Below are 23771 nucleotides of genomic sequence, written 5' to 3' on the forward strand. Positions count from 1 at the left end.
TATTAGTCCTCAAACATGTGGTCAATATCCTCAAATGTCCATGATCCATCAAATAGAACAGTGAATAATAAACGGTACAGAACCGCAACAGGGCCTTCGACCCACAATGTCTACGCCAAACATCAAGCCAAGTTAAATTGATCTCCTCTGCCTGCACATGATCCATATTCTTCTTCTCCCTGCATATTCACGTGCCTATCTGAAAGCCCCAAGCATTGCACATCTATATATTACTAAATCTCTCATCTTGTCTGTTTGTGGATATATTTGTACGTGGGTTCGTGGATATATTTGTTCCCGAAATAAAGCCAAAACAGTACACGATCGTGCAACAATTTTCGGCCTACCTTACTCACCATTGGCCTGCGGTTCAAATGGTTGTTATATTTTAAAAGTTATTCACTTTTTAAACTTTAAAAATCACTTTTTAAACTTTAATAAATCCCTTTTCCACTTGCCCTGCCCGTCAGCCGCACCTGCGCAGTAATACCTTCGTGTTCGACGTCACAATGGGAACCCAACAAGTTCACGGCTGCGCAGTTGGGGTCTGTTGATCTAATACTTAAGTAAGATGGCTGCCGGATCCATGTGTGCGAAGTTGGGGGAAGGTTGCCGCTCGGAAGGGGGCGGCACCCGCCCAAATGATGGGAGTGGCGGCCAATGAGGGGGAGGGGGTGTGAGGAGAGCTCTCCTGCTGCTGGCCGCCACGATGGCCGCCCCGGGCCGGGGTGAGTGGCTCCATCTCCCCTTTCGTCTCCCTGCTCACCCGCCCCCGGCCCCGGGGGGACTCCCCGGCAGTCAACGGGTACGTGGGTCATCAGTTGGGGGAGGGTTGCCGGGCCCGCAGGAGAGGTTTGGACCCAACAGGGGTTGCCGAGCCTGCAGGAGAGTTTTGGGCTCAATGGGTCCATGCCCGTCTAGTCTCCATTAAATATCCCACTCTCACCTTTAAACTATGCTCTCTCGTCTTTGACATTTCCACTTCAAAAAAAAAATTCTAACTGCCTACCTAATCTATGACTCTCGTCATTTTATATAGTTTTATCAGGCCATCTCTCAACTTCCAATGCTCCAAAGAAAACAATGTAAATTTGCCCAACCTGTCCTTTTAACTAATACACTTTAATCCGGGCAAAGTTCTGGTAAAATGCACTATTAAACAAAAAAACTGCCCAGAGCATCACACCTGAATCACTGAACTACCAACAATCTGGACTATTATCTAATGGTTATAAGTTTATGTTCATCCTTCCACATGAAACTTCACACTGACACTAAGAAGAGCGCACACATTGCTGCCTTTAACCTCAATGGCCCTATTGTCCAAACACAGGGGATCATCCAAACTCCAGCATGTATTGGAGTTTATGTGGGAAGCTCAGCAGATCTCTGACACCTCCCTCCCCTTTCTTGATCTCCCTTTCTCCATCACAGGGGACTGACCATCGGCTGACACAAAATGCTGGAGTAACTCAACGGGTCAGGCAGTATCTCAGGAGAGAAGGAATGGGTGACGTTTTGGGTCGAGACCCTTCTTCAGACAGATGTCAGGGGAGGGGGCGGGACAAAGATAGGATGTAGTAGGAGACAGGAAGACAGTGGGAGAACTGGGAAGGGGAGGAGAAAGAGAGGGACAGAGGGATTATTTGAAGTTAGAGAAATTAGTGTTCATACCGCTGGGGTGTAAACTGCCCAAGCGAAATATGAAATGCTGTTCCTCCAATTTGCGCTGGGCCTCATTATGACAATGGAGGTGGCCCATGACAGAAAGGTCAGAGTTACTCCAGCATTTTGTGTCTACCTTCGATTTGAACCAGCATCTGCAGTTATTTTCCTGACCATCGGCTGATGTCTACTACAAATCCACCAACTCCCACAATTACCTGGACTACACCTCATCCAAACATGCCTCTTGCAAAGATGTTATAACATACTCTCAATCTCTCCTCTCTGCTGCTTTTCATTCCAGGACATCCAATATCCTTTCTTTAGTGAATATGATCCCCCCACTATCAGAGATGGATCCCTCACCTGCGTCTCCTCTGTGAAACATGAAACCTCACACCAACACTACAAAGAGCGCACACATTGCTGCCTTTAACCTCAATGGCCCTATTGTCCAAACACAAGGGGATCATCCAAACTCCAGCATGTATTGGAGTTTATGTGGGAAGCTCAGTAGATCAAAGGAGGCATGTGCTGGTCCCTGGACTGGTGATCTTCTGACTGCCGAGCACCGAGATCCCATGGAACTCAGTTTCTAAGCAGATTTCACATGGCCTTTGTGTCAGGGGATGATGTCTGCTGTGGCACAGAAACAGATTTCAAGAGGTAAAAAAATCCACCCATAATCATAGCTCAGCCCCACATATATAAAATGGACTCAAGTGCTTGTGGAAATCCAGTTCAGTGACATATTCAAGAGGGGTAAAAATCATGAAAAGAGTTGTTAAGGTTGAGAGAGTCACCTAATGCTGGAGTAACTTAAGGGGTCAGACAACATCTTTGGAGAAAAGGAATAGATGATATTTCAGGTCGAGACCTTCAGAGTGAGGAAGGGTCTCGATTCAAAACATCACCTATTCCTCTTTCTCCAGAGAAGCTGAGTTACTCCAGCATTTTTTGTGTCCATCTTCGGTGTAAAGCAGCATCTGCAGTTCCTTCCTACACACTTTGTTAAGGTTGAGGACAAGTTTCACCTGGCAGAGGTGAATGTTTGATATTGCCAGTGAAGTAATAGAATTCTTCTGCAGAAAAAAGAAGTTGACATCTTCTGCTCTGTTCCAAACGTTTTTCAAGTGCCATGCTCCTACCATTTTGCCTGATCACCATTGTATCTATGACAGAGTGCTCATACATACGACATACCAGGAATATTTAGAAAATAGCTGGAAGCCAGTATAACATTCAATAGTCTATTTTCTTTCCCCTTTCTTTTTGGACAAAATGTGATGTCCATCCAGAGATAACAGAAGCAATCAGGCAAGGAACAAGTGTGGCTGCACATTTTTAACCCAAACAATTGAATAAACTTTATCAAAAGGAGCAGAGATAATTTTAAATGGTCATTTTTACATCAAATCCTCCGAGATACCATAATTGGCTTTGATAAAAATTGTAAATTGTTCCCTAGTGTGTAGGATATGCTAGTGTGATTGCTGTTTGGCACTGACTCCATGGGCCAAAGGGGCTGTTTCCACGTTGTATCTCTAAAGTCTGAAGTCTAAAGAAGGCCAATCTTTGGGACTGATGATGAGCGAGGGATAGGTGTTTCTCAGAATTGCAGTCTGCGCAGTGAAAGCATTACCTTAGCCAATCAATTTGTGGAGCAGCTGACATTTGTTTTACATATTGTTTGCATGCAAAGATCGCAAGATCAGTAGCCTATCCTGTTGGGCTGAATGCAGATGGCATAGAATGAAAGTAGCATAACTGCAAGCAGCATAATGGGCATTAATGTGGACTGTGCGCGCAACATGAGTTTGCACTGCCACTGAATATTTCAGGGGTTTAATCTAACTCTGTTCTATTACATCCCAGAGTTGTGACTCAGTTCACACAATACCAAGTGCTTGGTATCAATGACAGTCTGCACCATGGGAATGCCTGCACTTTATTGAAGCTACTCACTTTCTCCATCAAGTTACGCTCCAGCAAGAGAATCAAATCTATCACTTCCTGGAAACTACAATTGATTGAAAACTGTAAGAAGTCGTAATTATCTCCAGCTCTGGCCTGGACAACCTAAAACATATAAAAGTTCAGAGCCGTGGTCACTATTATAGCTACTAGCACAATGGCCCTTATCCCGCTGTGAGACTGCAGTTATGGGAACATATTTAGTGAGCATCTTCATATTGAAGCATAGACCTTTGACACAAAGCCATTTGCAAAGGTTCAAGTGAAGCAATTGTTTGGATAGATTGGGGGGGATTTTTACACAACCAATTCCAACATTTCACCCTGATCTATGCAATTTCTGCTCATTCAGAGGGAAGAAAATGAGTAATTATCTCAAATCACTTTAATGCCAATTAAATCATTTGTAAAGCGAGGTCGAGTTGTTGAATAGCAAATAGCAGCCAATATGCACTCAAGATCTCATAAACTGTGATATGATGATGTATATGAAATTAGCTCGGTGATATTGACTGAGGAATAAATATTGATTAGGACACTCCAGATAATTTAAAACCTGCACTCCCCTCCCTTTTCTTTAGATCCAGAAGAGGCTCAGTTTAACATCTCTTTTGAAAGATGTTGCAGGATTCCCCCAGTACTGCACTGAAAGACCAGCCTTGATCTTTGTGTTCAACCACCTTATGTGTTTTGAAACCACAACCAACCACAACATAAATGACAGCTGATCTCGAGTGGTCATTGCTTTAGTCCAATCGAATGCCTGGTCTGAAAACAACTGCTTTGTGCAGAGTCTTCAAGTCAGATTTCAGCATCTGTTCCCACCACACACTGTAGAACTTAGCAACTTTCATGGACAATGGAAACCACAGAATGTTCCAAAATTCCTCAGCTTCTCAGAGTACCTTTTCTGTTAAGTTCCTTGGAACCATCATCACCAGGGACCTTAATTGGGAGGCCGCCATCGACTCCACAGTCAAAAAGGCCCAACAGAGGATGTACTTCCTGCGGCAGCTGAGGAAACACAATCTGCCACAGGCAATGATGGTCCAATTCTATACTGCTATCATTGAGTCCGTCTTCACCTTCTCCATCATAGTCTGGTTTGGCTCAGCCACCAAGCACGACATCCGGAGGCTGCAACGAATCGTTCGATCAGCTGAGAAGGTTGTTGGCTGCAACTTTCCCCCCATTGACGAACTGTACACTGCAAGGGCCAGGAAGCGAGCGGCCAAGATCATCTCTAACCCCTCTCACCCTGGCCACAAACTCTTTGAAGCACTTCCCTCTGGAAGGCGACTCCGGACTGTCAAAGCAGCCACAGCCAGACATAAAAACAGCTTTTTTTCTGCAAGTAATAGCTCTACTCAATAACCAAAAGTCTGTAGTCCCTTTTTGCTCTGGTTTATTTCACTCACATGTTTAAACCATAATGTTGTATTCTTAATGTTTTAATGTTTTATGCTTTATTCTTAATTGTTTACTGTATGTTTGTGTTGTTTCTTGTGAGCGGAGCACCAAGGCACATTCCTTGTATGTGTAAATACTTGGCCAATAAACTAATTCATTCATTCATCATTCAAAACAATTGAAGTGAAAACAGGCAGCAATAAACATGAAAGGAGCTGACAATGTTCGATGTAAAGAGCACTGGCAAACAATAACTTTAATATAGGACATTAGCTTACAATTAGCAATTTTGGCATCAGAACTCCGTTGCCTGCTGGCTGTTGTGACGAGCTTGTAATGTAATTCTTGTATGCAATTCTTAGTTTAATTGGGCATTCTTTTGGAAATGAAATGAAATTGTTCCTATAAGCTCTAAATAACATGCATTTTTGCAATCAAATTTTGCTTGGACTTAAAGTGACTGAACCTTATTCTCATTTTAAAAAAACATTTCCTTTCCGCAGGTAATCAAATGCTCAGATTAAATTGTGTAGGTAATTGATCTACATGTTTTAGTGGGATGAAATACTTTCAACCAAAAGTAAACAGAAAGAGACCTTGTTGATACTGATTTGGTCATAATTAAAAACACAGAAATAGGCCCTTTGGTCCACGAAGGCCACACCGACCATCAAGTACTCAACTCTACGATCCTATTTCTAACCACCGTAGGGGTGAAATTTCATTAGTTAGTTTCATTAGTGCGACTACCATTCATTCCCAACTGCAGAAATTAACTTGCAATGTCATAGGCAAATGGTAGGAAGCAAGATGAATTTGGCCCTTCATTAAAAAAAAAGAAAGAGTCTGCTTTGTTCAGCACCTCCTTACCGTTTTTGCAGACCGGACAACATTGCTCGGCTTCGTAGACAGGGTTGACACACTCCGGAACGGCACAGTCAGCTACTACACAATGCACCTCACTGCTGGCTTCACATCGGCACCATTCACAGGGAGACGGCTGAAACAACCAAAGAGGTGTTACTGAATCGCATAGGCGCCAGACTTTCCTCGGCGAACTGGCTTCAATCGTTACACAGATAGATATTTAGCATTACCACAAATTGCAGCCGTGCTCAAGCAACAGAATAATATTGCCAAGTAATTTAGCCAGGGGCCTGGATGGCCTGAGTGCAGTTAGATAAGATGTAGGTGCAGTGACGGGGAAGGGTCTTAATAAAAATTAACCCAGTAAGTGTCTAATTTGTGTAATGTCATTGTGGAGCATTAAGAGAATCAATAAATCTGCCAGGTTTCCTCTTTGCGAATAACCGAGATTCAGGGACAAGATAATACATTTACAACCCTGTTCATGATGTTAAATATTGGACGCAAGGAGTTTTATAATTTATTAAATTATTAATCGGAACGGTGCCACATAATGATGCCATTAGATTGACTGCATTTTGAGTATGTCTTTCTCGACCCAATATGTCCAAATGGAGCTTGGAAGGCACTTCCAAAAATTAAGGCACTAAAGCTATGCTTGAGCATACATATCTGGGCTAAATTATCAATGTGCCATCTTAACCTTGTTTAATCTACGTGTCCAGCCAGTTCTGATCTTTAATCCCCACAAGGGGTAGGCCATTTAGAACGGAGATGAGGAAAAACTTTTTCAGTCAGAGAGTTGTAAATCTGTGGAATTCTCTGCCTCAGAAGGCAGTGGAGGCCAATTCTGAATGCATTCAAGAGAGAGCTGGATAGAGCTCTTAAGGATAGCGGAATCAGGGGGTATGGGGAGAAGGCAGGAATGGGGTACTGATTGAGAATGATCAGCCATGATCACATTGAATGATGGTGCTGGCTCGAAGGGCTGAATGCACTCTTGCACCTATTATCTTTTGTTTATTGTCTATTGTTCAAGGCTAAGGCGCGTTTTAATTGTCCCGGACATTGAACGATGTGTACCGGTGCGGGTGCAGGATTCCTACCTTAAATTCTTCCAGCACTTTGTAAGTTTTCGCCCGATATTCACAAAAGTTTTTCACTTCTTTGCATTCGGGGCAGCAGCCGTTGTGCTGCACTTTACTGCACTTGGGGTGAATCTTCGGGCATTCGGGCTGTTCACACACCGGCCCGTCCTCCGTGCACATGCACGGGCAGTTTGAATGGCCCGGGAAAAAGCGTTCGCCCAATCTGTAAACAAACCCACTGTCGTCCACACAGCCTTTGCCTCGGTAGTCGTCGAAGTCCAGGTTGTCGTTGTTGCCGGGCGCCTGAGTGCTATCGCCTTCAGAGTCATCGGCCTGGGCGAAGGCGGCCGGGGTGACCAGGATCGGAGCGACCATGAGGAGGAGGAGGAGGCACGTTGCATGAAGCCCGGGAGCCATAGTCCACAAGTGCTTTCGCCCGGACATCAGCTCCTGGTCTACACTCGGCTCCCGCCACCCATATACTCTGGACGGGAAAACACACGGCAAAACAACTTTGATCAGAAAAGACGACTTGCGCCTTGTCACTAGACTTTCCATCAGCCCGGGATACATACCCCAGAGGTCTGTGACGCCCACAAAGTTTCCTTTTTGAATTTGTCTTAATTTGCGACAGAGAGGGTGCAAATTATACATAGGAATTTCTCAGAACAGTGAAGTGATAACGAAATAGATCACATCTCACAGTCGGTTTGATGGTAAATATTGGCCAGGCCAGCGGAATCACACCCTGCTCTCACAGACCCTCCAGAGAGCGCAAATGGCGTTTCACTACAAAATCTTATCTTTCCTTTTTTTAAAAAAAAGCACCGCCGACCCTACTGCATCCCCTGAGCTTGGCAGTCGCTAGTAGAACATCTGATTATGTGCTCGAGTCTCCAGAGAGGGATTGAACTCACAACTTTCAGTTCCGAGTGCGCCCCTCGGAGTAAGGATTGGCATCACGCACCTGTCCTCCGAAGCGACTGCACAAACTTCCGATGGGCAACAGGGCAGAACCAGCTCGCCCCGACAACGCTATCAGGCCATATGGCAAACACGCTATGTATGGACTTAAAAAGGGGGTCGGATATCCCTCCAGTTCTGAGGCCCAGCCTCGTTTTTCTCGAGAATAGAAAGGATCTTTAATCTTCCAGATTCGATCTTACATCAAAGTCCAGCCGAAAGTACCATTATTAAATATGCAATCATAATCAGCCCCCGATTTATCGCATCCTCCAACTATTCGTTACGGTCAGGAATGCCCAAGAGAGGGGAAAAATAACAAGGTAACTGTGTCAGATAGTTATGTACAATGTTTGTTATCTGTTCGTCGAACGTGACCTTGGATATTCAAACATGCAACCCCCAAAACTGGAAGGGAAAATAAAAACCACAGCAGATTTGGCACCAGTTGCAGGTGTATCGCATTCCTCTCCTACAAGTTTGACTGCGCAAATGGCACTAAAATCCATCCGTTAGCGAAACCAGCACCTCACGGTAGCATTAGGCAGTGCATTACATTGACAATGTTTTAAAAATAAAATCAAGGGTACCTCGTCGGAATCAACTTCAAACGCTATGCTCTCTTGCAGATGATTTGTGGTCAGCTCACGCTTGTTTACGCAGAGCGCATCTTCAATGAAGGCAAAAGGGTCGCGAAGCAGCAGCTCCCGAGGACACACAGGTATTCAAATCACTTAAGCATTCCCCCGACCTCGTTCCTCTCCGTTGGAATATCAACTGGCAGTGAAAAATATCTTTAAAAAGTTGGCGTTTTAAAGATTCACCACGAAGCCCCGCGCGGTGCAGGGCCAGTCCGAAGCTGACGCCTTCTGAGGTTTGCCTGCTGTAAGTGTGTACAAGGCAGCCCGGGATCCCACCGGGGACTCTAACACCACCTGCATGTTCGCACCGCGCTCCCGATTCCTTCTGGCTGGAATAACTCGAACTGATCAGGCCTAGTGACCATCACCTTTAAGAAATAAACCCGGTAAGGCAGGAAATGCGCTTTCCAGCCACAGCGAGGGCTCGGAGCCCGGCGCCTTAATCCAATCCTGTTTCCCGGATCTGTTAAGCGATGGCCACTGTGTAAACAGGCGACTTATCCCACAGAATGCTGTGCAAATATGCCTGGGGATTGTCCCAAACCGATCGTTCAGAGAAGTGGTCTTTTGGGGAAAGAAGCTTGACCTCAGGTGTCAGAAATGGTTGAAATTCTTTCCTCACGGCAGAACATTTTCCACCCGCCCCATTCTCCTCCCCTCTCTGTGGCATTGCTGTTCATTACGTTCCTATCCCCGGTCTGGATCCCGCTGTACTTGCGATGCTGTCGGTAGCTTTGATTTGTACCATAGACTCGAGGTCATATTATGCGCTTGGCTAAGATCTGTTAAAAGATGCGAGGGCCAAGTGAGTTACGGGCATGCAGTACATCCGCGTGGACATCCAGCGTCATTGTCGGACAAGCAATCAGATATCCCCATTGCAAAAGAGGATTTTATACCTCATGCAAAATGCCTTCTAGTCGGGACCATTCCAATTAAATAAGTGTATATCTATCCCATTTGCCAACTATTCATTGGTTTGAATCATATGTCGTGAAATTAATATACACCAGATAACCCACAGACACTCGGCCCATCGCACCTGTGCCGAAAGAATGCTCCTGTTAATCCCCGCCCCCCTGTGGCTAGGCAATTATCTCCCTAGTAATTATTTATCCAATTTTCTTCGGGGAGTTGCTTCTAAATCAGTTTCTCAGGTTATTTAAGGCGTGGCCAGGTTGTATAGCAATAAGCAAGGAAATGTTTTTATCTGCTTTGGCACGAGCGAACCAGAACTTTTTAATTCATGCTGACTGTACATAGTTCCTGCACGTTGAATAGTCCGAATAGCGGAGAGGATGACAACGATAATACGATGTCGTTTAATATCCAAGAGAATACGCAGAATATGATTAAATGCACGTATTCATTTCCTTGATGCACACATTTAGTCAATTTAGAGAAATAATTTTTTATTAAGTAATAAAGGATGAAAAAGGATGATTTATGCACCGCACCGTACAAAGTTCGGAAGAACCCACCACCCGTCATGTTGTTTAATTCATCCATACAGATACGATTCATTACAGCAAGAGCCGAAGAGATTCAGAGAAAGAATTAAATTCCGAGAGAAAGTATGTTAATATGCTGCAATTGTTGCTTCATGTCCATAGTCGGACCGTGCCGTCAGAACCACCGGACACCACGTATTCAGCCTTGTGGTCAAACAGTGCGCACTGCACGGCATCCTCATGCCCCACTAGACTGTGTAACTGGGCCGTGGGCAGATCCAGTATCTTCACAGTTCCATCGTTGCTGGCCATGATCACCAGTTGACCTAAGCGAGGGGAAAAAAACACAACAATGACAAATGTAGAAAGTGGCGTTCTTCTTAGTGGCTATTATGAGAGAAGAGCGATCAAATAGGTCCCACCTCTACCCAGCGACTGCAAGTTTAAGACCAAAGTGGTTCGAAAAACACCAGATTCCGCTTGTCCACCCCACGCCCTCTTCCTCTCCACTCCCCAGTAATGTGGTTTATTGTAAATATCTAATTAAGTCATCTGCAATAATATCTAAGATAGACATAAAATGCTGGAGTAACTCAGCATTCAGAGAGAGTGAATGGGTGACATTTCGGGTCGAGACCCTTCTTCAGACCCAATAATATCTACCTATTAAAAGGTCATATGGTGTCAAGTGCACCATGCCGCGCATCAGATTACAGCCCACATGTTTTAAGTTTAATTTATAAAGGGAATGTGAGCATCATCAGGAGGAAGTGGAATTAATGAACTTGCCGCAATTAAACCACAAACGTTCTGCATCAAAGTGGAAACTATATTTTGCTTTTGACAGCAATGAGGGGGACCTATGGTCTTGCGGGGAATACCCCTGTGCATTGCGCCTGAGTAGGAGGAATGTCAATGTCTTAGAGAGAGAGGGTGCAGAACTATCACACTGGTACCAGTTACAGAGAGCATCAGATACACCAAGAGATCGGAGCAAGTGGGTTTGTTCTTACAGCGAGAAATGTAAAGGTCAGAATTATTTTTTTCCAGCAAATCAAGGTCCAGCTAGGAATTACAACGGAAGCAGTCTGGCATCTGGATTGATTTTCTTGACAGAGCGCAATGACATCACGTGACATTTTAATGGCCAGGCATAATTTCAAATTATTTCACAAGCTATTTGCAAGAATCTGCACATTAGTGAAGGGGAGCAGGTGAGGGGGTTGTAGTTTTTCAAAAGCCATTGGTTATTTAAGGGACATTGGGACAGGAATGATGTTTCCGTTGGGAGGGGCATCATAAACAGGGGTCACAATGTCAGAGTCAGGGCTCGGCCATTCAGGGCTGAGAAGAAATGTCTTCATCCAGTGATGGTGAATCTTTAGAAGCTGCTACCTTTCAGGTCCGTGGAGATTCGAATATATTCATATGAAATCGACAGGTTTTCAGATATTAAGGGGATCAAGTGGTATGGGGTTAGTGCAAGATAGTGGCGCTGAGGTAGAATATCAGTTTGTGTTGGAAGGAACTGCAGATGTTGGTTTACTTTGAAGATAAACACAAAATGCTGGAGTAACTCAGCGGGAAAGACAGCATCTCTGAATGGTTCCATTCCTGTTATATGAATGCGGAATAATCAAACCTTGTTGACTTGCTTATTATCACTGCGACCCTTTCACCCTCGGAATAGACAGATGGAGTTTGTTGTCCTTGGCGGTTCCTCAGGAACAGAACCACAGTTGCTGTGATATTCAGCTCACGATGGTTAAGTACACCAGAGACAGATGGGCGTGTATTCATAGCGAGGCAGGCATGTAGTGGGAAACATGGGCAGGCAGTGAACTTCACGATCGGTACAGGTTCCAACTGTAGCTTAGGAAATACGCGTGTTAACTGCCCCATTCTGACCTCAAACCAGAACCTCTTGTTTTAGACACAAAAAGATAGTTAATCCAGCTTTTTGTGTCTATCTTCGGTTTAAACCAGCATCTGTATGTAGTTCCCTCCTACACTGACTTGTTTTGCTGTTTCTGTTTGGGTTTGTGTAAATCTGTTTCATTGGTCGGTGTCAATTGTGGAGGCTACTTGTCATCTCTGTGCAAGATATAAACTGTGCTGTGCTCGTAAATCTTCCAACATCACGCCATTCCCAGAAGCTCAGCCACAGTCAGTATTCATAGAAACATAGACAAATAGGTGCAGGCGTAGGCCATTCGGCCCTTCGAGCCAGCACCGACATTAATCTGACATTAATGGTTCAAATTGTTTAAATATTGCTCTCTTCCTTTCATGGGACACGAGTCCCTCAGTACAGTTCGGGAGGCTAAATGTCATTTGATTATAAACTAAATATTGTAATGAGTTAAATTCAGCACGAAACCTCTAATTATTTCGCAACTCTAATTATTGAAAGACACAGTTCAATCTCATTGGAGCTGACTGGTGCATTTAGGTAAACTGATTGTACTGTAATGTACGACACCAATGAATCAATACAGCAATAATCAAGAGGACCTCTTTTAAAATATTAACACTTTATCAGGCACTTAAGACCACGAGGATAATTGTACGCTTACAGTGACCTTCTCATTGTAAACGTGACCAGGGAGTAGCGGGCAATATTGTGGTTTTGGCAACATGTAACAAATAATGGAAGGGAGGGGCCGGAGTGTTGTAGGGGTTAACACGTCATATACCTGCTTTTAGAAACTCAACTAATTTTAATCCCTGTATCAGCTTTGTACTGACTAGTTGGAGGGATGCGTACACGTATAATATATACTTTAGATCGTTAAAGATTCACGCCGTGATTGCCAAGAATATTCGAGTGTCTTTGAAAGTCGAGTACTTCGCCTCCGCAGTTAAGTGTGATGAATTCACACTGTTTACCAGCCTCTAATAACCAGCTAGCTTCCTCAGTCAGAACAAAGCCTGACGCAGCACCAGCTGCTGGATGAATGGAGTGTCCAAAGCGGCAGGTACGTGTATTTATTACAGGTCCTGGTGAAGACTAGGCTCTGCTGGAGTTTCTGAGCGATCTTTGTCCTTGATGCTTACGACCCGGTGACCGGACACTGCCCAAAAGATCCCACTATCAGCTACCACACAAATGTACAGCGCCAGCACACATAAAGCAAGGATTGAATGCGTGCCAATTAATAACATTAGGTAAAACGAATAGATAGTACAAGACTCAGTGCGCTCGGCTGCAAGGCGTTGAATTTGCCCACACACACCCCCCAGCATGGATCGATAATATTGTTTCATTATAAGGAGCCGAAGCAGGGGAAGCTCAATTGACTATTGCGGACGAGGAATTGATCTTAATCGAAAAGCGATTTTTACCAGGATTGCAAAGCTGCTTTCAAACAATAGAATGAAACATTACACTTGATTTTAAGTATTGCCGCGCTGTTTTAATAATACCCCCTTTCCTGTCAAATGATAGTATTAGCAAACATTTGCTTTGAAATACATTTCAATGTTAAAATGCATCTTGTTATTTCAAAACCAAATTGCCAATATTTTGAAAACGCATATGATGGCTGGGAGCAGGAAATTCAGGAATCCGCGCAAGCCCACATACCACTTAAGGTCAGAGGCCATCATTGACAAAAAATAAGTCCTCAGCATAATTTTGAAAGCTACTTTTTCCCCGACTACCTTTGGTTCACTGGCAGCATTCATTCTTCACAGTCAGAATCCAGGCGGATGGTTTCCCGCAGTGCGAGGACGCGCTGCACAGTTGGAGCTGCCATCTTGGGGAAAGGGATTAAATGCTGGCTCCTCTTGTCTTTTCAGGTGGGCAACGAAGAACCAGTAGACCTGACAACCAAACTTTAGCACTCAATCAGCAACGACACCAAAAAGTATTGGATAATTATCTTACTGCTGTTTTCCTCTCAATGCCAAAATTAGGTTTGTTCCATTTCAGAGCTGTGGCCAGACTTCAAAGTAATTGTTTGCTGTTAAGTGTTTGGCTTGAATGACTGGAAGGCCATCCTATAAATTCAAACCCATTCTTCCTTGAGTACAATGTTTGTTCGGTGAGCTAATTCACAATTGCACCAAATTTGTAGTTTGTGCGGTCGATTGGTAACTCAAGGACCGACCTCATTGTCTCCGCTGCAATGATCCGGAAACTTAAATTCAATTTATTACCATGAAACAGTCTTTTCCAGCGCTCCCTTCAAAGACGATTAATTTTGTAAGGTAATAAACTAGATTACACGGGGTAATGGCAAACACGGCCTGCATGCTAAAGATAAATTATTGACAGCTCAGGTTTTAAAGATAATAAATTGATCAGCCTATTATCTGTCATCTGCTACACAGCGTCAGTGCGCGCAGGCAAATTGTGCAGGAGAATGGCCCAGCCTTTTTCTTTCTTTAAAGTTTTAATCTTTCTCAGCCTCTTTGAAAACAAATGGCGTTTGGGGAAAGCTGTTTGATCTACCGTTCTGATACAATACTCAACTACTTCCTTTTTTGAAATTACCGAATACAACTTGGCCGCTGTTCATATTTTCAACACAACAAGCATATTTATTCGCTTAAAATAGACACAAAATGCTGGAGTAAGGCTCAGTGGGACAGGCAGCATCTCTGGAGAGAAGGAACGATGACATTTCGGGTCGAGATCCTTTTATTCCATTGCTGACATAACATCAATACCTACACCTCAGAAGTTCTTGATTGGCCGTGTCGCACTTACGCGCAAGGCCCCAATTTTTAAATATTTTGGATCATGATAAACAGAAAGATCGATAGAGTTACAAATGAACTCTTAATTTGTGGCAATGTTTCCCAGTGAGGTTTAGATGGATCCCAGAGTGTCAGGATTAAATATGTTGCGCAATGCAATTTGTAGAAAGCAATTATCTTATCAAAGCTAAAGTGCAACTTTTCTTCAAAGTGCGTGTTTACAGTGTTGAAAGGTAAGGACATTTAGAGCCTAAATGACAACAGGACGGCAGAGAAGATTAATAGTTCATAAGATTATAAGTGATAGGAGCAGAATTATGCCATTCGGCCTAACAAGTCTACTCACTCCACTATTTAACCATGGCTGATCTATTTTTCCCTCTTAACCCCACTCTCCTGCCTTCTCCCCATACCACCTGTACTAATCAAGAATCTATCTATCTCTACTGTAAAAAAATATCCATTGACTTGGCCTCCACAGCCTTCTGTGGCAATGAATTCCACAGATTCATCACCCTCTGACTAAATTCCTCCTCATCTCCTTCCTAAAGGAACATCCTTTAATTCTGAGGCTATGACCTCCGGTCCTAGACTCTTTCACTAGTGGAAACATCCTCTCCACATAAACTGTATCCACTCTAGTTCAAAGCATCCCCTTTCCTGCAGATTTGGCAATGTTCGTCACAACAATATCATCCAGTGCTGCCAGTGGCCAGGCTTGTGATGGAACAGTGGGATTTGATTAGTTGTGTACGGAGCTTTCGGAGAGTGATGCCGTCCTGTTGCTCAAAGGAATGGGCAGATGGGCTACCAACCACTGATGGGGTGGGGTGGGGTGGGGAGGAGAGAGTGGGCAACCCTCTGGGCTACCTCTGCTAAATCCTGCCTCGTTCAATCACCAGCCCTGACTGGAACATGATGACTCAGGAAGAACAGCAGCTCGAGGTGAAAAGAAACCACAATCCAACCCTCTCCTTAAGAGGAATAAAATGTTTTAATAAGGTGTTAAACTGTTAACATCCCCAGAAATTAATATTCTTGCTGACTTTTGCAAATTACTTCCATTAATACAAAGTCAATATTACTTTTCTGCAATTGTGTCACAAATCAACCACAAGTCTGTGAAGCTGATCTGAAATATAGATAGGGTCTTACTATAATAATACCAATCCATCGGAAAGTAAAGAGTGCATCAACCACAAATTATTAATGAATTAAACAACCTTTTTTTAATCAATTATGAGAGAATGCTTTTATCCTATACAGATGTCTTGAACTTAGATAATGTCATTTAGGCACAAGGGACATACTGGCTAAGGTAGTTTGTGAAATTTGGTTAAAATGTTTGCAAATAGATAAAGTCTTGTCAACAGTTGGATATATGTCTCATAATTCACAATGAGTCCCATTGTAAATTTTTGGAAGTATGATCTAACAATGGCAAACTGGGAAGGGTAAGGAATGCACTGGATTGACAGAAGCAGTTTATAACATTGCATAACTAATAATATACTGGAAAATTGGGTGGCCTATAAGAGGCAACAATGAACAACCAAAAATTAATAATGAAGAAGGCAGAATGTGAGAGTACATAAACAACAAAAATAGACTTAAACGACAATCTATACCAGAAAAGTGTTAGTAAAGAAAAGTGGATCCTTAAAGGTAAAGACAAGGAAATTATAGTTATAATGCAACATAAACAATTGAAGGATTAAACTGATTTTGGAATTTGTCTTCACAAAAGGTGCAGAATAACCAAAAATGTTTAAAGTGTAACAGAAAATATTAGAAACCAATATCAGAAACTGCTGTGAGGAGTTAAAATTGCTCCAGTGAAAATACTGGAAAAATTAAGGAGATTGCAAGATTGCCTACTTCCAAGAATTATAATAGAATGTTTAAATTAGACTGTGTTTAGTAACGGGCGGCGCGGACACGATGGGCCGAAGGGCCTCTTTCTGTGCTGTAGGATTCTATGACTCTATGAGAAGTAACTGCAGTGATAGAAGATGCAGTTATGATGATGTTCCAAAAGTCCCGAGGTCCATTCAGGAAAATAGAGAGAAAATTAGAAACTATAGACCAATTATCAAGGTGACTAGTTGTCAGCAAAATACTTAATACATTATTAAGGATGTGGTAATAGTAAATTATAATATGATTAGGCAGCGTCAATTGTGACTTTATAAAAAGGAGATTATGTTTGACAGTTTTAGAGTTTTGTTTGAGAAAGTAACCAGTTGGATAGGTAAGGGAAACAAATGGAAATAGTTTATAAGTTCACATAAAACGTTTTATTTACATAAAATAGAGACTTGGAAGTGTCAGGAAGGAAGTATACTATATCTATGTGGATAGAAAACTGCTCAAAAGATAGAAATCTGAGAGTTGGAGAAAAGAGGTTGTCAGGCTGTTACATTTTTAGAATTCATTTTTGACATCACTAACAAAACTCTCTCTCTCTCTCTCTCTCTCTCTCTCTCTCTCTCTCTCTCTCTCTCTCTCTCTCCCTCTCCCTCTCCCTCTCCCTCTCCCTCTCCCTCTCCCTCGCTCTCTCTCCCTCTCCCTCTTTCTGTCTCCTGTGGGAATCACCCCAGGGGATCCAGCTTTTTCACAGTTTATATTAATGATAAAAGATGAATACATGCAAATATGGTGACAATAGGCTTGGCTTCTGCATGAGGAGAATGCAAAGTATCTGTAATATGATACAAATAAGTTGAGTGAGCAGGCAATAACATGGCAGATGCAATATGGCATGGCAACATATGAAGTTGCTTTGCTGGGAGAATAGAAAAACATTTTGGTCTGGATCTTCCTGCACCCACCTGTTGCCCAGATTTTGGTGGGAGCATACCTGGATTATAGTTTGTATTTTGTCTTTGTACTCAAGAAAGGACATAGAACAGTACAGCACAGGAACAGGTCCTTCGGCCTATAATGACAACAGGTGAAACTAATTTCTACTGCCCGCACACATCTCGAATCCCTTCATTCACTGTATATTCATGTGCCTGTCCAAAAGCCTCATTAGTGCTACAATTGTATCTGCCACCACCACCGATCCCTGGCAGCAAATTCCAGGCACCACTCTCTCTGTAAAGAAATTTGGCCTTCACATCTTCTTTAAACTTCTCTCTCACCTAAAACTATGCTCTCCAGTCGTTGACATTTCCACCCTGGAAGAAAAATATAGTCATAATAATCCACACTTATGAAGACAAACTTCAACTGGTGCTGTAAGACCATCAATTTAATGAAAAATACACTTTGTTCTGCCTGGAACATGTTGGTCTTCCAGTTCAATGAGATGCTGGAATGACTTATGTACGTAAGTGAATGCTGCCAACTGGCACCTTCCAAGGTGCAGGACTACTTGCTGAAGGACCCACTGAAGTTCAGTGTAACCAGTACAAAGGCTTTGTGAGGAAAAACTGCAGTATAAGCATCGGAACACTGAGGGATTGGATTCTGTGTAACAGTGTATTGTATTTTCGGTTTACATAGGATTGACCTATGAACAGAGTGAGAGTAATATTGACTGCACTTTACAAGAATTGGAGTTAATCTCATTGAAACATGCACAATTGAGAACAGTTGACAAGGTAGATGATGAGAAGGTGTTTCCTGACGCCGGATGACAAGAACCACAGGTTAGCAAATTAAGAGTGAGGTTTAGAAATATTTTAGAACAGAGTGCTGTAAGTCTCTATCATTTCTCTCCATTCCATTGGGTTGCTGCTATGTGCTCAGTCATTCAGGGCTGAGATCAATACATTTTTTGACACAAAGGGAATAAGAATGTAACATGGGAATAAGGCAGCGTGTGTTCAGAATATACCATGGTATTCACTGGAGCAACAGGCTCAATGTTGCATATAGTCTTATGCTCTTATCAAAATGCAATTAAGCACAGCATGTTTGGCATGGTACTGATATTTTAGATATTCTGGATACTCAATATGATGTGCAATTGACAATATTTGTTTAACTAAACAAAAATATTAAATATAAAACATTATGAAAACAGAACTGATGTTACTGAAACATCAAACTGTTCCTTTGTTCACATACTAAGAGAATTGCCGTATATTTTCATTGTGTTCTATCTTTCACATAATTTTTCAATTGTACAATTTCAGTCTTACTTTCCAGTAGATTTGAGCTTAATTCAAATGCATTATAATAATTACCATGGGTGCCTAGATATCTATTGAATGGATGATTATATCTGTATACTGCTGAATCTGTATATGCTATATTGTCAGCTGGTGATACTTAATCACTGTGTTTATGGTTTTTTTCCTTGCATTGTCCCTGGATCTTTTATCAGACACTTTACATATTGTGATATCATGAGAGGTACAGTCATAGAGGGAGATACATTTCCTCCCGGTGGATGCAACAAGGACTACAAACCATCATGGCTGCCAGCAAAAGACTACAAAACCCATAGTCAGCAGGGCTGCCTGCCCTGCTGACACTGATTGCTGCTGACTGATTGCTGCTGACACTGATTGCTGCTGATACTGATTGCTGCTGACACTGATTGCTGCTGACACTGATTGCTGCTGACACTGATTGCTGCTGACACTGATTGCTGCTGACACTGATTGCTGCCCAGCTGAACCAGATGAGCTGATTGCCTCAGTGAGAGAGCTAAAAGGGAAGGGAAGCAGTGTATTTAAAAGAGAGACAACGACAGGAGTGGGAGTGTTTGAGTTATATTTTGTGTTATATTTTGTAAGAAGGCAGCAAGCTACAGTTTTGATTTAACTACCTGTTTTGGTTTTGTGTACCTGTCTGCAAACAATTAAGTTTACCTGTTTTTGGAACAGACTAAATATATGGAATTTAAGTTTGAAAACAAGAACTTTTCTGTCTTCATTTCCGGCACCCACGCCTCCCAACCTTCAAGAGAAAAGCTCCCGACCTCTCAAGACATCACAATATGTAATCTCTGGGATCAGTTTCTGTTTATACTGTCTAACCTGACAGAATTTTCATGCACTCTTTTAAATACCATTTCCAACTTCTCAGCTTCAAGGAAAAAAAACCCTTAGATTCACAAGTCTACCTTCACAAATGAAACTCTCATCCCTGTGAAACATTTGGTAAATATATGTTGCACTGTCTTAAGCCTCCAAGTTCTTCGTGAAAACTTATGATTTTGTAAAGGATTACTTGATTTTGTAAAGGATTACTTAATTTTGTTCCTTGTGAAGATAACCAAGGAGATTGATGAAGGCAGAGTGGTAGATGTGCAGTAAGGCATTTGAAAAGATCCCACATGGTGGGGTGGTCCAAAAGATTAGGGCACATGAATGGTCCTGGTAATAGGGGGTAGAGGGTATTGATGGAAGGATGTTTTTCTGATTGAAAGTCTGTTGTTAGTGGTGTCCCACTGAGATTGGTGCTGGGTCTGATGGTTGTGATCTATTGAGAACTTCGATTTTAACGTACGAGGAATAACAAAAAAGAGGGCATAGTTTTAACGTGGGAGGCAGGAGATTTAAAGGGGATCGGAGCAGCAATTTTCTCAAGAGAGTAGATATCTGAAACGTGCTGTCAGAGTAGATGGTGGAATGAAATACAATTACTACATTTAAGAGGCATTTAGAAAGACACAGGAGACAAAACACGCAAGAGGCTTTTCTATGACTGCAAGTTTATAATGGTGCAGTGTGATTCTTATCGTCTTGTACAAGTAACAAATCTACAGGAGATTCCACTTTAGGAATGTCCAATGGAGTGTGGCCCATATACCATGTGATCCTATGATGATGTTGCTTTGTATCAGATAATCAATTTACACTAATGTTGGCTACAAGTCTATAACTAAATCTATACAATTATACAAAATGTAATTGAGCAAACCATCGTTTGCTGCTTGGACTACCACAGAAAACACCTGCAAGAGAAATATAGATTCATAACAGTAGGAGGTCACTCAATCTATCGTGTTTTTGGTGGCATACTGTTTTTCCTGAAGTAGTTTTCAAGTCTTGTCTGCTATATACCTCTCAACCTCATTTTATGAGTTCTGAGTTCTTACCCCTAACTGAAAGGGAAGCAACTGTGGAAAAAAAGGAGGAAGAAGGGAAGAGGCCATTTGGATACTCCCTTTCTAGAGAGATGTATGTGACTATCATTGAGCACAATCCAACATTTAATATACCACCTTACTCCATAAAAGTTCTTCTTGATGATGTTGCCGATCTTCACAGTGCAAATAATAAGCTACCACATGAACATAAAGACTCAAATCAGAGTTACTTTATACATCAAAACGTGCACTTTACACACAAACTTCAGTGGGTCGTGTACATTACCTAAGCATTGACGTCAATGTGTTTTGCTGGTCTTAGTTCACTCACACTGCTCCCAAACAGTGAAGTATGAATGATCGATGGCTACTGCTTTCCAGTGGAGGATACCTTTGATGGCTTTGAGCAGGGCTAGATTTGGATTGTATCAATATGGCAGGAGTAACAGCAAGGTAGGCTGGCTGACTGACTGACATACTAAAGTAAGAGTACTGGGAGCGGAGAAGGATCATGAAAACCATATCACAAATAAAGGATAGAATATCCTTGCCAATGTCACTACTCAGGAGCTTTAGCAAGCTTAGTAATGCATGCAGCACAAATTTCTGAACAGTAATGATGTTCCATGTCCCTCAGAGCACTGCTTTCTGGAGCCACAATGGCATATTTCTATATTACCACATTAACAACGGATGGCTTCTGCTCGTGCCACAATGGATACAGAGGTAATGGCCTCTAGACACTAATGTAGATAGCTTTGCATGTGATCTAATGGAGTTCCCCAGCATTTGTAAAGCACCTGCTGGAAAGTATAAGTTCGTAACTCTGAGCAAAGTCATATCAGGGTTGCGGGATGAATTATTTTGTGTTTTTTAATTTTGCACATAGTTTCAGCCAAGCCTTGTCGTTACACCAAGCTCTTCATGCACATACTCATCAGCCTACTGTTGTAGGTTGTACTATCGAAGCCCTTGTTGTGCAATAGATCTTGTATGATTCCTCCCAGAATAACTTGGAACCTGGGTTGCCATTATTCTCTCGCTGGGTTGTGGGCCACATGCTTGGGAAGTCATGAGATCCTATCATTAAATTATTGCGATATAACAGAATCTGAGTTAATTTGCTGGAAATGTTAAATAGAGTGACAAGGAATGTATCATCATCTTAACATTTTCCTGGCATTTCTACCACCTCCAGGCCGAGATGCAGTTCTTGGCTATTCAAAACAAGAAAGGTACTATTTTAGTATTGTGGTTAAGATTGGGATTATTAGAAGGTAAAGTAGCTAATTTTCATCATGCAACCTGCAAATTGGCAATTGACTATTATTGAAGGATTGTCTGAGGAAATGGATTAAGTATCTGAATACAATACTGGTGCTGGCCACTGATTCTGTTTTAGATTGGCTATTACTGGGTTCAAAATACTGAATGGGAATAGTTTTGACATCCTAACCATCTTCATCTGCTACTGTCTGTGAATGTTTCCCATCTCAATAAGGGAAAATAAAGTTAATACATGAGTGTCATGCAGTGTGTTTGCGCAACATCATTGATAGTGATCAGCCATGATCGCATTGAATGGCGGTGCTGGCTCGAAGGGCTGAATGGCCTACTCCTGCACCTATTGTCTATTGTCTATTGTCTAGCATGGTTGAGTGGCAGCGCTGTGAGAATGTGTGAGATGTGAGTGTGAACTGTGCCACTGTGCTCAGTGAGTGTAGGAAATGAAACTCCCAGCTTGGAAGCTCAATTATAATTGCAAAGAGCTAAAGTTTTTGCATTTCATGAAGTGTTCACTGATTTTGATAATGCACGTGAGATGAATGATCTATCTGCCATGCTTCTTCCAGCTGTTTGACACTTGCTCAAAGCATTTACCTCCTTAATGTTTTCTCACTGTATTCCCAGAATTCCATATAATTCCAACCAATTCTTATCCTTTATTTCATCCTGTGGCGGGTTGAGCCTATTGGGTATCGGGCTCGAACTCGAACTCTCGTGTGATCTGGGCTGACCTACCACGCGGTCAGGGGGGGACGGGGGGGGACCGTGATTTGTGGGCAGAGATTTGTGGGCAGAGAACAAAGGGATTGTGGTTGAGACAGGAATGCTGGAGTGCACTCGCGCTGCAGCACGGTAGTAGTTTTAAAGCTAACCCGATGGCAGCATACATGACCTCTACAATCTCTTCTTTAAATAGCTCAGGCCTGCTTCAACAGTTTTTAGTCAATCACTATTTTGGAATCCCTGCAGTCACATTACGGGGTACTGATTGAGAGTGATCAGCCATGATCGCATTGAATGGCGGTGCTGGCTCGAAGGGCTGAATGGCCCACTCCTGCACCTATTGTCTATTGTCTATTGTCTATTAATCACTTTTCAGTGTGTTTTTTGCTGATTGTATAATCATGTCAATGAATAATCAAACGCAGGCTCGGCGATCGCTTCGCTCAACACCTGCGCTCAATCCGCGTTAACCAACTTGATCTCCCGGTGGCCGAGTACTTCAACTCCCCCTCCCACACCCAGTCTGACCTTTCTGTCATGGGCCTCCTCCAGTGCCATGGTGAGGCCCACCGGAAATTGGAGGAACAGCAACTCGTATTTCGCCTGGGCAGCTTGCAGCCCAGTGGTATGAACATCGACTGCTCCAACTTTAGATAGTTCCTCTGTCCCTCTCTTCCCCTCCCCCTTTCCAGATCTCCCTCTATCTTCCTGTCTCCACCTATATCCTTCCTTTGTCCCGCCCCCCTGACATCAGTCTGAAGAAGGGTCTCGACCCGAAACGTCGCCCATTCCTTCTCTCTCGAGATGCTGCCTGACCTGCTGAGTTACTCCAGCATTTTGTGAATAAATACCTTCGATTTGTACCAGCATCTGCAGTCATTGTCTTATAATATACTTCATGAAGTTTACTTGATGGTTGCACTGGTTAGATGGCTAGAGATTACTTTTA

General features: G+C 42.6%; 2 protein-coding genes across 2 annotated transcripts in view; both read right to left on the reverse strand.

Annotated features, from left to right (window-relative positions):
• vwc2l (von Willebrand factor C domain containing 2 like) overlaps positions 1–7897 on the reverse strand; it is a 31976-nt gene extending 24079 nt beyond the window's left edge. Inside the window, exons 1-2 of the mRNA XM_078403681.1 lie at positions 7023–7897; positions 5920–6049 (exon numbers count right to left, since the gene is read on the reverse strand). Of these exons, the coding sequence (XP_078259807.1) occupies positions 5920–6049; positions 7023–7658 (766 nt within the window). The 5' untranslated portion in view covers positions 7659–7897. The remainder of the gene's footprint in view (positions 1–5919; positions 6050–7022) is intronic.
• Positions 7898–10068: 2171 nt separating this feature from the next.
• spag16 (sperm associated antigen 16) overlaps positions 10069–23771 on the reverse strand; it is a 402456-nt gene continuing 388753 nt past the window's right edge. Inside the window, exon 16 of the mRNA XM_078403680.1 lies at positions 10069–10385. Coding sequence (XP_078259806.1) covers positions 10210–10385 — 176 coding nt within the window. The 3' untranslated portion in view covers positions 10069–10209. The remainder of the gene's footprint in view (positions 10386–23771) is intronic.

This window comes from Rhinoraja longicauda, chromosome 8, assembly GCF_053455715.1.
Source record: "Rhinoraja longicauda isolate Sanriku21f chromosome 8, sRhiLon1.1, whole genome shotgun sequence".
NCBI classification, from domain to species: Eukaryota; Metazoa; Chordata; class Chondrichthyes; order Rajiformes; family Arhynchobatidae; genus Rhinoraja; species Rhinoraja longicauda.